This window comes from Myripristis murdjan, chromosome 24, assembly GCF_902150065.1.
Source record: "Myripristis murdjan chromosome 24, fMyrMur1.1, whole genome shotgun sequence".
In the NCBI taxonomy this organism is placed as follows: Eukaryota; Metazoa; Chordata; class Actinopteri; order Holocentriformes; family Holocentridae; genus Myripristis; species Myripristis murdjan.
The window spans coordinates 25,141,565-25,157,082 of NC_044003.1; the positions used below are offsets into that span (position 1 = coordinate 25,141,565).

Below are 15,518 nucleotides of genomic sequence, written 5' to 3' on the forward strand. Positions count from 1 at the left end.
TCTCTTTCCTTTCACACAGCTATAAAAATAGCAACATTTTGAGTGGTGCTGTCTCTACAACTTTTGACCAGCTGAAACACTGAGGGGCCTGTGCCTCTCTGGCCATGGAATTCCATGTCTGAGGTCTTCACTTTGTGTCAGACTGTGGATAGGGCGGTAGAGGAATCCCACACTTTGTTGTGTCATTGGTCTGCTTCTCGGAGGCTACACTAATGAGTCCCACTGTGTATTTCTCTTTGCCTCTTGAAACTGGCTACAGGGCTTGGTGAGGCTTCTTTGCACTTTTGTTCATTTGTGAGCAGGAAGCGTGCGGAAAACTACAAGCAGTATGGTAATGTGTTCACTTAACCTTCTGAAGGCCTAAGATGAGCTTCCAGCATGCTGTGCTGTAACACTACGCAGCATATCCACCTACCCTCACATCCAAAAAGGCGTGATGCGACAAGACATTTTGAGAGCATCACACCGGGAAAATAAATACATAAATAAAAATTACACAGTGTTTGCAGAATGCATGTTCCTCTGCTGTATGTGAAAAGTGTGATATCTTCAGGCATACAGTGGGCCATCTGCACATGAAACCCATACTGGGCATTTTTTCTTATCTCATTCTTGTACTGAAGCTGAGGAAATCTAGTTAGTGGAGATCCATGTTTTTGGCCCAGAGTATTTCTTTATTCATGCCTTGGAATGCATCACCTTCCTGCAGAGTGAGATCCCTTGCTGTAAGTACCCCTGTCACATTGCATTTCAGCCGTTCTACGTTTATCAGAGGAATTCAGGTTAATTCTGGTGGACCCATGAGAGCGTGGCGAGCAGCCAGTCCATTAGGTCTACAGTACTGCAGGACACTGGCTAAGCCCCACACACTCTTCTTTACACTGCTGCCCACCCAATCCTCTAAGTTATCTGGAGTGCTTTGTGCTGTTGGCTGTGCTAGCAAGAGTGAACATACTGTATTCAATTCTGTTGCCCCTGTGGGTCCTAATGTCCTGAGGTGATGCAGGCATGGGTGATTTATTATTATCTAATGATGAATTTAACCAGAGTTCAGAATTGAGGCCAAGGTCAATAGATCAAATGGGATTTGTGGTGAGTAAAATGGGATCCGGGCATTATGCCCAATCCTGTAGTGTGATGACAGAAAAGGTACACGACCACAGGCATACAAACACTTTTTCTCTCTTTATCTAGGCGTACACACAGAAAAAAGCTAGGGAGGCTAGGGTTAGACCAAAATATTGGTGTGTTAGTGTTTATTAAAAAGTCAGATATGGGCTTGTCTGTGTCATCCAGCTCCAAAATGATGGACCTTCTTGCCTGACTCCTCTACTCTAAACCAATGAAAATACTTTACTATTTTACTAAACTAACTTCAGTTTCAGATTTAAATTTTGCAAAGAAAGGTAGTCGAACCAGAGCAATTCCATTTCTTTGGGTTTCAATGTTGCACGGTTTATATCAGTGGTTCTCAGTTGGTGGGTTACAGTCCAAAAATGGGCCGCAGGTCAGTTACAAGCAGACTGCAGGTATGTGGGTGCTGTTTGTCAATAAATACATAAATAAATAACTTGTAATGTAGCCAATATCTAGTACAGCATTTTTATTTTGAACTACAGTTTTCCACTGGAGCATGTGGGTAAGACTTGCTTCAACAGAAAAAGCTCCAAACTTGGTTTTACTTTACAGAAAGACAAAAAAAATCACTTTATCCTCTACAGAAAAGCAAGAAAATATTTTATTGTCCTGTTGTTTTTTTTAGTCCTCTAAAATTATTGTTGCTATTCAGAAAAAAAAAAAAAAACAGTTTTGGAGGCCTGAATTATAATCTGTAGGTGTTGTTGTGGTGTTTAATTTCAGCTCATTGCACTTTCTTCCTTATGTTTTGTGCTTGAACAGTGTTTGGAAACACTGAAGATTAACGCACTTTTCATTTTGCAAAATTAAAATTTAATGGCTCTTAGATCATTTTCATACCTAATAGTGTATTTGCAGGGTTTGGACTAACAATAAGTTTGATACTTACTTTGTTCATTTGGTTCGGTTGGTTTCACGGGGCAAAAAAAAAAAAAAAAAAAAAAGTGATGTGCTAATTTGCTTGGAGAGGAAAGCTTGTAAAGAGAAAAGGTTCCATTCATAACACAAAGAATATCCTTCACCATGGAAGTTGTTTTTGTCATCCTCCTTTTGTTCAAACATCAAAAGAGGATTAACAAAAGAGAACATGAGAGGCCGATACGACTCCAGTCAGAAAGGATACTGGTCTGTTGTGTTTTCCAGTGAACTGAAGCCCGGCACTGAGGTAGACGGCTGCAGATGCTACAGCGGTGTCATGATTTCATAACTGCGCTAGGGCTCCCAGTGAGACGAACAAAGTAGCCCATAGTCAACCATGTTTCCACGCTCACACATATGGCTGCTATTTCCACTTCTTTGCTTACATCGTCCTCTACTCTATTTTCAACTACAGTAACTGTAACTTCTTTTGATGGACTGTAATGCCTTGGCTATATTTCCATAAATGCAAATTATGCATTTGGTGTGGTTCCCTTCATCACTTCAAATGAGCCACTCCAGTTGGCTTGAAACCGGCCTGAGACCAGCTCTTGGAAGCAGGCGGGGATATCTGGTGTATGCCAGGGTTTGCAGCTTTCTCTCACCTGCATAAATGAACTGCAGCAGGGGGGTAAATGAGCCAGGGTTTGATTCAACCCAGCAAACCATGGCAGGTGTGAATGTGACCTTAAGTTAGCCTATATGTATGCTGTGACTTAATAACTAAGGACAGCTGTGGGCCCTGAGGCTAGAGCAGGTTAGAATCACTGAAATAAATAGAGTTTCAGTGGGTTTTTCACCGCACCAAAGATACATTTCTGGGGGGAAACATTTTCAGCAATTGGCATGGAAATTTTAATCAAGTTTTATATTGAATTATCAGCGAAAAATATTAGTCATCAGCAGCTACCCCCCATATGTGCATTTTCTCTCTTACCTCATACTCCACGTACTCTTCCTCCTCGACTTCATAGGAAACAGTCTGGATCTTGACGTGCTCTCCGTCCTCGAGCAGCTTGGCCTGGGGGTCCTCGGTGGCAGGCGTATCTGCCCCCGCCGTGCTACACACCTCGTTCCCTTTCTTCTCCATGAAGGTAGTCTCGCAACATTCGCTTTTGTATTCCTTAGCCTTGATGCTGCCACTGTCCTCCTTGTACAGGATGAAGTTGGGCCTGTAGAAGGCCTCCACTGCCAGGTGCAGAGACGTGGCGTCCAAAAGCTGCTGCGATTTCGTCTTCCCATTGGTGCTGTAACTGCCTCCGCTGACTACATTGCCATTATTCATTTTTCCTCCTCCTCCTACTCCTCCCTCACCTCCGCCACCGACGAAGTAATTGATGATATTCTCCTGGTACTGGTTGTTAGGGAAGTCGCCTCCATAACCGTTGACCACATGCTTACTGTTCTTGTCCAGCAGGGGATTCTGGAGCTCACTTAGATTCTCCATAGCAAAAAGGGGTCAAAGGGTCAGTGGGAGGCGGCTTTTTGTGGTTATCTCTAGAGAGGAGACGGAGGAGTGGAGGCTGTAATGGGACAGGATATGCTCTTCGGTGGCTTGCGGTGGATGCCTAGGAAGGCGCTAATGGCATTCAAAACTGTGATCTACAGAGGAAGACAGAATAAGAGAGAGAGAGAGAGAGACAAGAGAGAGCGTGTAAGGATTAAACGTGAAAACTAAAAGAAACATTCATTTGACAGCAGGTAACCGTTCATAAACACTTCCTCATACCAGATCAAAGTTTAGCTGTCGCTCCCGCAGCAGCAACAACTTTTACAACGTCCCACTTGTCAAGAGTCTCACCTTGCAGACGCTTCAATTAGCTTTAATTTGCATCCTCACTCTAGGAGCGTATAGTAACACACACACACACACACACACACACACAAACATCCCAGAGCACTACCATACATCAAAGCTTTGCCATTTACTTGAAATGGCGACTGAATATTAACCTTCACCATATTTGTGTGTGTGTGTGTGTGTGTGTGTGTGGGAGTGTGCACATGCACTTGTGTGTTTTCCATAGACCCAATTCATTTGTTATCACTACATTGGGGTAATCAGGTGACATGGAACAGTGGGGGCAGACTACACAAGTAGCAGGGTCAGGAAACTGAAGTCTTCCATGGTGATGCCTTTCTGTCTCCTGTTGATGTTTATGGGGAAATCAGTCTGACATTTGCTGAACTTTTAGCCACAATATCCAAATACTGACAAGCTGATAATCTATTATGAGAGTAGAATCACTACATAAAATAAAAGCAATAGTGCAAAAATGTCTGCTAAGGTGCTTTTCTTGTATCAAAAACGTGTAAGACAATACACAGTATGTAAACAGATTAGTCCTACTAGTTGACATTAGTTTGCCAGCACCAACCACATACATACAGGACTTTGTGGAAAACGCTATATAGCTAAATAGATATCTGATTATACAGCTATATAGCCGACATGGTTCTAATAACCAAATCCTGAACAGGCTGATAATAACACAACACTTATCTCTCATGTTTCATTATGTGATCACAGTGGTGCAGTGACTGGCTGCTTCAGAGCCCCTGACTTCTCCATCACACTTTGCGAGGACCGTGACTAATTCAAGTCGATTACAAGAAAGATGTGCTGTTTACTCACAGTAGGTATGAGTTTCCTTCTTAAAACACCATTCACCTAAGCTTTCAGATAGTAAATGTTGCATACTACTCAGATTTGGACAGGAGGCCCTGGTTCCTCTGACGAGAGCAATTCATCTAAAATGTTCTTGAGATCACAGTTTGGCCAACTGCAGAGTCCAGATTGCATGAGCCACATTATTTATTTATTTATTTAAATAAAATGTTACAAAAACAGCTTTATAAATGACTGTGGTGCTACAGAAAAGCCTTGGCCTACAAATCAGATTCTCCAGACCTGGAAAAAAAAAAAAAAAAAAAAACATGTTTCTGGTACAGATCTCAGCAAGAAATGACATCATCATCATTTTCTGATTATGTTAGATCTGGTCTATCATAGCACGCTGATGCTTGTGAGTGGCTGTAAAGCTCTCATGCATCACTGTGCTCTGTAAGCCAAGACTAACTGGCCTTTATTATCTAATGGAGGCAAACACACTGGCTCACATTCATTTGCAGGTGATTCTTGGCCTGCCTCGCTTCCATCTCTGCACATAAATACCAACAACAGCAGCAGCAGAGCAGTTCCAGCTCACGTTCCTGTGACCTGTTCTCACTCTCTGTATCTGAAGTCTCTGCTTGGCAGGAGGGCCTTGAGGTGCGCAGCTCCTTCTACCTGGAATAGACTTCAAGCCAAACTGCAGCTGGAGTATTTGGTTCATTTGGGTGAACCGGACAAAGATTATAGGCCTACGACTGAGCTGAGGGTGAAATCCAAGTTCATAAGAACCTGGCTCTGCATGTCATTTAGTGAACCTGTGAGCTGTGCCAACACTTTTGAAATAAATCCATCAACAAATTCAATATCATGTCTGTCTGGCATCGCTGGAAAACAACAAAATAAAAAGCCATACAGAGGAGGAGAAATGTATTTCATGCAAATTGTTTTCAGGTTTGATTTTTTATTAATTTCCTTAATGTATATTTCTGCAGCTGTGACAAAAGGAACCAGTGAAAGGAATTCATTAGTACATCTGCCGTCTTTTGAGGTGAAAACATCACAACATGGCTTTATGTGCAGAGCAGGTCTAGGGTCCAGGGTCAATGGTTATTTATTTATTTAGTTATTTTATTTATTCATGTATTCTAAAGAAGTCTAAAGAAGCACGCAGTCATCAAGTCCTACAGACTACTATGAACATTAAAGAGGTACATTATATTATCAGTGGTGAAACAGTGCCTGTCAGACACCATCAACCTGAGACATTCAACTCTGCCAGAGAGAGAGAAGTTTCTTAGTTTGAAGTTTGTTTCAGCACAGCAGTCCCACTTCACACAAAGAGTAAAATAATAAAGAAGAAAATGAAGAAAGGAAAAGAAAAGAAAATGAAAGAGAAGAAAAGAACAAAAGTGCTCCGATAAATAAACAGCATTTATAAGGCCACAATCTGATCAGCTACCTGATCAACTCTCCTGCTGGAAGACTCCGCTCTGTACTCTCAGTGGTAAACACTCTATCTGCCTGCATTGCATTTGCCAGCAGTGATCCCACTGCTGTCCTGCTGTTTGTTCCCAAGCAATCCCACAATGCATTTCGCACATCACGTGGCAAGACGTCAGGCAAGACGGTGCAACAGTGGAAAATGCTTCAGCTGGTTGAAGAAAACCAATTGTGTCGCCGCTCAAAATCATGTTGTTTTCCAGTCTTCATCTACTCCATGAATTTTGGAGCAATACACTCCCAGTGAAGCTCTCGCTCTTGCGATATGGAAGGACTTAACGGACCAAACCTGGTGGATGTAATACACTCACGCACAGCAGCAAATACTGATACATGGGTAAGAATTCAAACTATCACTTTAAAAGTGGTGCAGTAGGCCCCTACTGATGTATATACACTATATTACCAAAAGTATTCGCTCACCTGCCTTTACTCATACTATGAACTGAAGTGCCATCCCATTCCTAACCCATAGAGTTCAATATGATGTCGGTCCACCTTTTGCAGCTATTACAGCTTCAACTCTTCTGGGAAGACTGTCCACAAGGTTGAGGAGAGTGTTTATAGGAATTTTTGACCATTCTTCCAAAAGCGCATTGGTGAGGTCACACACTGATGTTGGTCGAGAAGGCCTGGCTCTCAGTCTCCGCTCTAATTCATCCCAAAGGTGTTCTATCGGGTTCAGGTCAGGACTCTGTGCAGGCCAGTCAAGTTCATCCACACCAGACTCTGTCATCCATGTCTTTATGGACCTTGCTTTGTGCACTGGTGCACAGTCATGTTGGAAGAGGAAGGGGCCCGCTCCAAACTGTTCCCACAAGGTTGGGAGCATGGAATTGTCCAAAATGTTTTGGTATCCTGAAGCATTCAAAGTTCCTTTCACTGGAACTAAGGGGCCAAGCCCAGCTCCTGAAAAACAACCCCACACCATAATTCCTCCTCCACCAAATTTCACAGTCGGCACAATGCAGTCTGAAATGTACCGTTCTCCTGGCAACCTCCAAACCCAGACTCGTCCATCAGATTGCCAGATGGAAAAGCGTGATTCATCACTCCAGAGAACGCGTCTCCACTGCTCTAGAGGCCAGTGGCGGCGTGCTTTACACCATTGCATCCGACGCTTTGCATTGCACTTGGTGATGTGTGGCTTGGCTGCAGCTGCTCGGCCATGGAAACCCATTCCATGAAGCTCTCTGCGTACTGTACTTGGGCTAATCTGAAGGTCACATGAAGTTTGTAGCTCTGTAGCAATTGACTGTGCAGAAAGTCGGCGACCTCTTTGCACTATGCGCTTCAGCATCCGCTGACCCCTCTCCGTCACTTTACGTGGCCTACCACTTCGTGGCTGAGTTGCTGCTGTTCCCAAACGCTTCCATTTTGTTATAATAGAGCTGACAGTTGACTGTGGAATATTTAGGAGCGAGGAAATTTCACGACTGGATTTGTTGCACAGGTGGCATCCTATGACAGTTCCACGCTGGAATTCACTGAGCTCCTGAGAGTGGCCCATTCTTTCACAAATGTCTTGTTTCACAGTCTGCATGCCTGAGTGCTTGATTTTATACACCTGTGGCCAGGCCAAGTGATTAGGACACCTGATTCTGATCATTTGAATGGGTGAGCGAATACTTTTGGTAATATAGTGTACATGGGGCTGATAACACCTGATGTCCAATACAATGCAGAGATAATCAGGGGTTCTGTATGCATTAACTTAAACTGCTACCACAAAAGAATGACTATGTGGTGCCAGACTGGCCTATAAATCAGATTTACAGGCATCGATCAGCTCTACTAACACATGCCTACTGTACGTAAGAATTATTAAAATTATCATTATGTTGCAAATCAGCCTAACTTGTTCTCACATTCATGACTGCCAGTCATGTTTTCCAGTCTCGATCAGGGGATCAAAACAACCTATAGGCTACATGAATTCTGTGTCTCATTTGCCACCTTTAACCTCTATGTGATTAATCTGCGATTAAAATAGAAATACCAAAAGGAGATTATTTCTTGAGGCCCTGACCCAATTGTGTACGGCTGGCTTACTGCAATACTGTGAGATGCAGAGAGCGAAGGTTATTGTCAATGGAGGGCAACGTGAAAATTCATAATTCAAACTGGCAGCGTGGAGTTTGGCTATGGATAACAGCTTGTTGGTTCAGAGATTAATAATGTGCACAATAATCATCCTGCGGAGGACCAGCATACTTATTCAACCTTGGATGGAAGCCTCTGCTAATTCAGCATCAGAAAACAACACCTTATAATACAGAGTTTCTTTTAAGTTTTATACCATACAGTCATCAGGGAAGATCACACATTCTCTTCATACAGGAGGCGTTCCTCAGAGCTCTAATGAGAGGTGATGGAGCATCAAGACCATATGTCCCACCACTTTGGACATCTTAATTCATTAAGCTCCATGCAATGATGTGTTCAATGAAATGGAAAATACTATGAGGATAGCACACCAAAATCCCAGTGGATCAGTCTCAAAAAGAAGCAACTGGTTGGCTATCCAGTGTGTTATCACTCCTCCTCCTTGCCCACAAACACCTTATCTCCCATGTACGTGCCACTGCATCACTTCTCTTCCAATCCTCCTTGAATGTGATCACTTACTTTCTTGAACTCTTCCAATCCATGTTGGTGTCTCTGTTTGCCTCCCTCGCCCAGCCTCATCTCCCTCCACTTACACCAAATGATCCTTCATATCTTTTGCACTGCTTTTCAATGTATTTTCTTTGTTTGCTATAAATTCCTTGGTTTCTGAGCCATGAATAAAGTACAAAGCCCCCGTGCTCTCAGGCTTCCTGAAGCACAGGACATCCAACAGAGTTCTCAGGGTTTCTCCTCACCTGACCTACTCCATCTCAACATGCTGATATTGTTCCAAACCAATGATGCCTTTGGTTTACAGCTCCTGAGATCCAAACTCATGTGATTCTTGAGCCAATTAACTGAGAGGATGAGTAGTTTGGCTATGGAGGCACTTTGCCGAGAGCAAATACGAGTGGAAAGTAAAAGGTGAAAAGGTGCTGAAGTTGCTGTCCACTTAGGACGCTCTACCTGTTGTGTTAAACTCTGTCTGCTGCTCTTCTGGGGCAAAGTAAGAGACTTCAAGTTCCATCTGCTTTCCCTCAACACAGGGCAGCGTCTTTACCCTGGAGCAAGATGCTGAATCCCTGCTGGTGCCAAGTGTGCTGATCTGTAGCTGAACCTGCGCTTTGACCTCCCTTAAGGGTTGCAATGAGAAACTATTGCTATTATATATTTATTTCAATGTTTGTTTGGTTTTTATTCAAAGGTTTCAATGGATGTCAGTAACAACAACAACAAAGTTTGTTCTCTACTAAAGAACTTCGCCTTCTAATGTTAAATGTGCTCAATAAATGAGTACCACATTCTGATGCAGTAATATTATTACCATAAACAAACAGCAGAAAACACTGCTCTTACAAAGAGAGTGAAAGCATTACACGTTTCTCACAATGGCAGATGGTGGAATGTGTGGAATGGAAAAATCGCCTCCAACATTTGTGTACCCCTCAATAAGGCAAACGAAAAAAAAAGAAAAGTGGAGTGACGCCAGAGAAGCGGAAATGGGACAATCAGTGACATCCTCTTTGGGCGATGGGATTTGAGGGTAATGTGTCAATTTTGATAAATAGCAGCTCTACCAATAACAAGTGACTTGAGATAGAAGCTGCCAACCAGTGCATAAATTTGCTCATTAGGTACTGCCAAAAGATTGATGCTAATGAACTGGAAATCATGGAAAGACATGGTTTGAAAAGCAAGATGCAAGGGCCGTCATGCATGTCGGGCAGGTATAATGCAGAGCCTGTGGTGTGAGCTAAGTATTCAAATGCCTTTCATACACCCATTCACATGCTTTCCCCTATCTGCCGCTGTGCCACTCCTACTATCTGCCAATACTAACAAGCAGACGCAGCCTTCCTGCTTTCCTTTTCAAGTCATTATTTAGGGACAGACTGCAAAATCTTTTGGGCTGTCATGCTTCCAAATAGGGTCCTGTGTTGTAGGTGCAGGTTTTTGTTCAGGGAAATGGGAATTTGGAAAATGGGAAGTGTGAATAAACTAAGTCTGTGAACCAAGCAATGTAGGACACCTCAGAACCAGTGGGGATGAATGTCATAGAAATAAACATAGCTATGCGCGTGGGTGGAGGATGTATGTTTGTATGGACAGAGTGGGTGGGAGAAAGAGAGATCATACTTTTGTGTGTTTGTCTAGTTGAGTGAATTTGGACATGTTGGTAGAAAGTAAGGGCTAGGAGGTAAAAAAAAAAAAAATATATATATATATATATATAAAAAAAATACATCATCGAGGGAATGAGGCAGAGAAATGCTGTGGTGAGCAAAACAACTCGGAATGCAGGAGATCCCACAAGAGCATGCCTGTGTGCCATGCTGCGGTGCTGTTGTCTGTTGTGTAAGACAGCCCAGGGGTGTCTGACAAGGGGATAATAGATTAGCGAACAACCTGTAAGCGTGCAGGTGCAGGAGGGTAAGAATGAGACTGTGGCATCACTAACATGCCAGCCACACTGATATATCTGTGTGTTTCAACCCCATTAGACTCCAGTCAGCACACTCTATTTCCCTGTGTCAGCCCGTTGCCAATCAACCTCAGACCTCTCACCCTGGAGCCGAGAGCGGGTATTATCAGCCGGGCCTTGAGGCCGCCGCTGTGAGAGGCGGCTGAATACCAATGTACAAAAGCAATGACAGATGGGAGATAAAAGTTGTGCACATGCTGCGTGCGCTGTTTCGCGACAGCCACAGAAAGTTTGGTGTGTCATATCTACAGAGCAGACAGACAGATGAGCGTTCCAGCAGAATAGACAGACAAAATTTTAATGAACCAGCTGCTTTTTTTTTTTTTTTTTTTTTTTTAAAGGCAGAATGAGTACAATTCTCCTGTAATGTACAGACTCATACAAAAACGATCCGTCTCATTCATCACTTAAGAGCCACTAGAAGTGTGTGGTAGTGTGTGTATCTGCAGAGACCTTGCCATCTGCTTGGATTTTCTTGTTTTGGTGAACTTAGGGCTTTGGACAGCATGATATCCAACAGGAAGCTATGAAAATCACAGATGCAGACTGCAAAAACAGGAAATGTACCAAGGCATAATGCCAAGCAGACAGCGAGAACGAATCTGAGGTTGACTTTCACTCGCTGGTGAGAACTGAAGGAGAGGATGAGGATGAAGAGCAACGCCGTGCTGGCCTGTTTTCTACTGGGCAGGTAGGTGCAGTTAGTCAGGAAGCAGGAGCCAGCTCTTATTGTTATGTTTACAAACTGCAACCAACAAATCCTACTTATTCTGCCTTCCTATTCAGTCAGTGTTGTGCAAGTTACTGAAAATTAGCAGTTATATATAGCTACCTAGTTACTTCTGTCTAAAGTAATTAAATTACTTTGGCAATTACTGCATATTAAAGTAATTAGTTACAAAGGAAAGAAACTTTTGTGATTCTTTTAAGTATCTGCTTCAATTCTCTTTCTTTCAATTCTCTGCACAAAATGGTTATTTGTCACTCTTATTTAACTAATTGATTGTCTGAAGGCAATGGACTCAGCTGTTGAAATAGGTTGTCTGTCTTGGACAACAGACCTGGCAATCAGTCTGTTTAGTTCTGCCTGGCTAACAGACTGAGCACACTGGGTTTAAAATCAATCCCTAGCTGTTTGGATGCAGTGGCTCCTCCTTGGTGAGTGCAGCAAGCACTGGGGTCTTTTATGATTAGCTTTGTAAAAGGGTGTTGTTTTACTAGGTGCTTCAGAAAAGTAGAATTACTACTCTGTGATGTGGACAGTCCTCACCCCTGCACATGCAGTAAATTACAACTCACCACCATATTTGTGTCCTTGATCTCAAGGAGGGGGAAGTAATGTTCATATTTCCCAGACAGAAAGCTCAAATTTGCCTCAGCTGTCAGTGGCATCGCCATAAGATCAGGTGAAAATCCAGGAAATAGGTTGCGTTTGTCTGCTATCAACAAAAGTATCAAGTCACGAGACCATTTCAGTTTCAATAATTGTAATTGTGTTATTTCATCTGCAAATGTAATTAGTTACATTTCTAGTTCCCGCCAAAAGTAGTGGAAAACCAACACTACTTCAAGCTACATCTACACAACCTGTGTAGCTATGCCTAAGTCATTGACTCAAGCATCTAACCTTTGCTTACACTGGAATTTAGTTTATATGTGTTAACTGAGGGGCACTGACTGTAATGAGGCCTTGAGTTAAGTCAGTCATTCCCTCCACACTGTTGCTTGCTAAGTGGACCATGTGCTCATTAAGAAAGTATCACTTCTCCTGTATCATTTTCACTGTATTTGTTACTAATGCCTACACATATGTAAATGAGCACTTATCATTATGCAGCCTAGCCCTGTTAATTCATTTGTATGCTTTGATGCACATGCCTGAGGTGTTATTATTAAAAACAATGGCGATGTAGCCACATAGAGCTAGAACGGATAGAATGGACACTGGAGCTCAGCAATTACCTCTGTTTATTTCATTTAAATCAATATGAATAGAGCTGCTTCTAGTTCAGAACGTTTAGAAATCTCAATTTTGTTTGTGCAATTTTTTAAGTAGATAAAACCATGGCGATGCTCGGTAGCAAATAATACTTCCTCCACCTCAGCCATGCAGCAGCGGTGATGGTTTAAAATGCCACCACCACAACCACTGTGTCTTATCTGTCGGCCATGTTTACCAATCTTCTTTATCCTGGCGGTGCCTCAGAGCTTTTCCCAGATACTGCACACTTGGAGATTTGCTCCCGAAAAGTTTGAAGTCGCAGTGGAAAATTTGTATTCTGTGATTTTGTTTGTGAAAGAGTGGCTGGTGCTTGGTATATATAATAAGAGAATGCCAGGTGCTTACTGATTTTCACCGATCCAGACTGGTTCATGAGAAGGTATGGAGATAATTTACTCAATACATAAAATGCAAATGAATCCCTAAGTAAATTTGACAGTGCACCCCACCCCTGGCCTTAGCAGATGAAAGTCCGCTGAAAGATTAAGCAACAGCAAGGATGAAGTGAGTAATTGGCTTAGCACCGTGTTGACTGATCCTTTTAGGAACTATTATCATCAAAGGAAACTGTGCAAAATGTCATAATCCACTTGAACTTAATCTGAATTTCATTCCTTTGTCGCCAGCCACTGCTGATGGTCTAACCCCTGTGTCTCATGTCTATCTGTGGAGCTGATAAAACATTAAAGCATGATGCCTTCCAAGGGGTGCAGATTCCACCTCCGAAACCTTGTCTCCTTCCGTGTAGTGCTTCACTCTTATCACTTGGCTTACTGTTTTCCTCACCTCCATCAGATGATTTAAAGTGTTCCTTGACGTGTAAATCTTCTATTGGAAATTTCAGCCTCAGCCTGTGAATAATTCAAAGGGAGGATGCTGTCAATAAATAGCACCCATTCACGTGGATGCTGTTGCTACAGGGGGTTGTTACTTAGAGGCAGCCTCTGACTGACTTGTCTACACTGTCCATTGATTATAGCCGCATGACATTAACACCGGGATTCAGTTTGTTTTTCGGCCCTCACGTTCATGCCTGAATGTGCTTTGTTAAAATTCCCATCTCGCTGTTTACTGGAGCGGTGTGGTGGATTAGGTCTACATTTGTTTGAAAAAAAAAAAAATTAATTGTGATCAACCAGCCACCCTTTCAGTTAAGTTTCCCCGGCTCATCTGTTAGGACTGGAATTCAAGCAGTGATCAGACCTGACTTCAACGGTGCAATCCCAATTGTTTTAGGCACCAGTGGTAGATCTGAAGGAGATCAGAGAGAAAAGGTGGGGATTGATGGCTGTGCGTGTGTGTGTGTGTGCGTGTGCATGAGTGACTGAGAGAATGGAGAGCTAGAGAGCTAGAGAGCGTGCAGACTTGCACATGCCTTGGATTTTACCCAAACTACTACATTTTTCATGAGACAATTATCTGTGTTTGCACATTAAACAACGAATTAATGCACATACTCTCCAAAGAAATGAAAGAGGATAAATAAAATTCGCTGAAATCCACGCACTGTGCCGATTTTCTAACTGGGCGGCGTTATTTTTTCTCTTGGTTAGGAGGGAGGCAATGATGTTTGCAATGCACAGTGTCCGTGTAATCACTCAGTTGTGTTTGATATCATAAACAATCAGTGTCGCTGCTACAAAGAAGCTCACTCAGACCACTTCATGCCTGAAAAGCACACCTCGCTCAAAAAGACGTGATGTGGAGGAACAAAAAAGGGAGGAAATGCTGAGCTCCGGCACTTGTTTGCAGGTGGAAACTGTGCGCAGAGTTCTTCATCAACAACACGCTCCTCCATCACAGCGCACACATTGCAGTGCTCCACCTCCCCACTTACATCTGATCAATACAGAGACTGAAACATGTGCATTGTTGGACTATTTCTAAGAGCAGCATTCTTTAAAAGACAATCTGCCACGCAACAACACCGACCCCGCGCAACACAACACTCAGCCAAGTCAGAGGAAACAAAAGCCACTTATTTACTAACACTATATAATGTAGAAAGCCTGCAACTTCAGGAAAAGACACTGCTATGCCGTTAATGGACGGCACTGCTGTCAAATGTCTTACCTTTGAGTTCTTGTCAGTCCAAATATTGTTTGGCAGACGCAACGACTCGCTTGTTTTCGCCTGTGCATTATGGCAGGGGTGCTGATGGTATCGCCCAAAGAAAAACACTGAACATTTTGGAGACTTTATCATCTGTGGACACAGCCTACCGCCACTTCTGTGGATTTTTTCACAGGTTTCCGCTCGCCAAACACCGCCGCCGCTGCCTCGCAGTCTTCCCCCTCTTTAAAAAAGAAGGCTCTGTTGAATAGGGTGGCATGAAAGTCGACATAAACGTTGCCGCGTTGCCTTTTTGGAAAGTTAAAACAGCTTCCCTCACAGATCAGTCCCGGTGTGGGGTGGATCAGAGAGGCAGACGCGGAGGAGGGAAGAGGAGGAGAGCAGCTCAATAGGCTTCCCTGCGTGCGCAGAGCGTCCACCCTCCCTGCGTGCGTGTACTTTCACACCAGCCTACTTCACAATTCTTAGAGCATCCTTCTTGTAAATGATCCCTAGCAAGAAACTGCCTCCAGCCGTGTCCGACGGGTCACCAGAAGCCCGGACAGTTTGTAACTCACTAAGGACATCACACTTGAAAAGACTCCTATAGGCTAAAACATGTTGGAACCATGCCATGGGCTATAGGCTACCAGTGTAAAAACCTTATTACACTAGAATATGATCGCCACTAAATAGAACTGAAT

General features: G+C 43.1%; 1 protein-coding gene across 1 annotated transcript in view; it reads right to left on the reverse strand.

The window, feature by feature from the left end:
* The window catches only part of syndig1l (synapse differentiation inducing 1-like), a 38,253-nt gene extending 23,067 nt beyond the window's left edge, over positions 1-15,186 (reverse strand). Inside the window, exons 1-2 of the mRNA XM_030047952.1 lie at positions 14,836-15,186; positions 2,993-3,657 (exon numbers count right to left, since the gene is read on the reverse strand). Coding sequence (XP_029903812.1) covers positions 2,993-3,502 — 510 coding nt within the window. The 5' untranslated portion in view covers positions 3,503-3,657; positions 14,836-15,186. The remainder of the gene's footprint in view (positions 1-2,992; positions 3,658-14,835) is intronic.
* Positions 15,187-15,518: the final 332 nt, after the last annotated feature.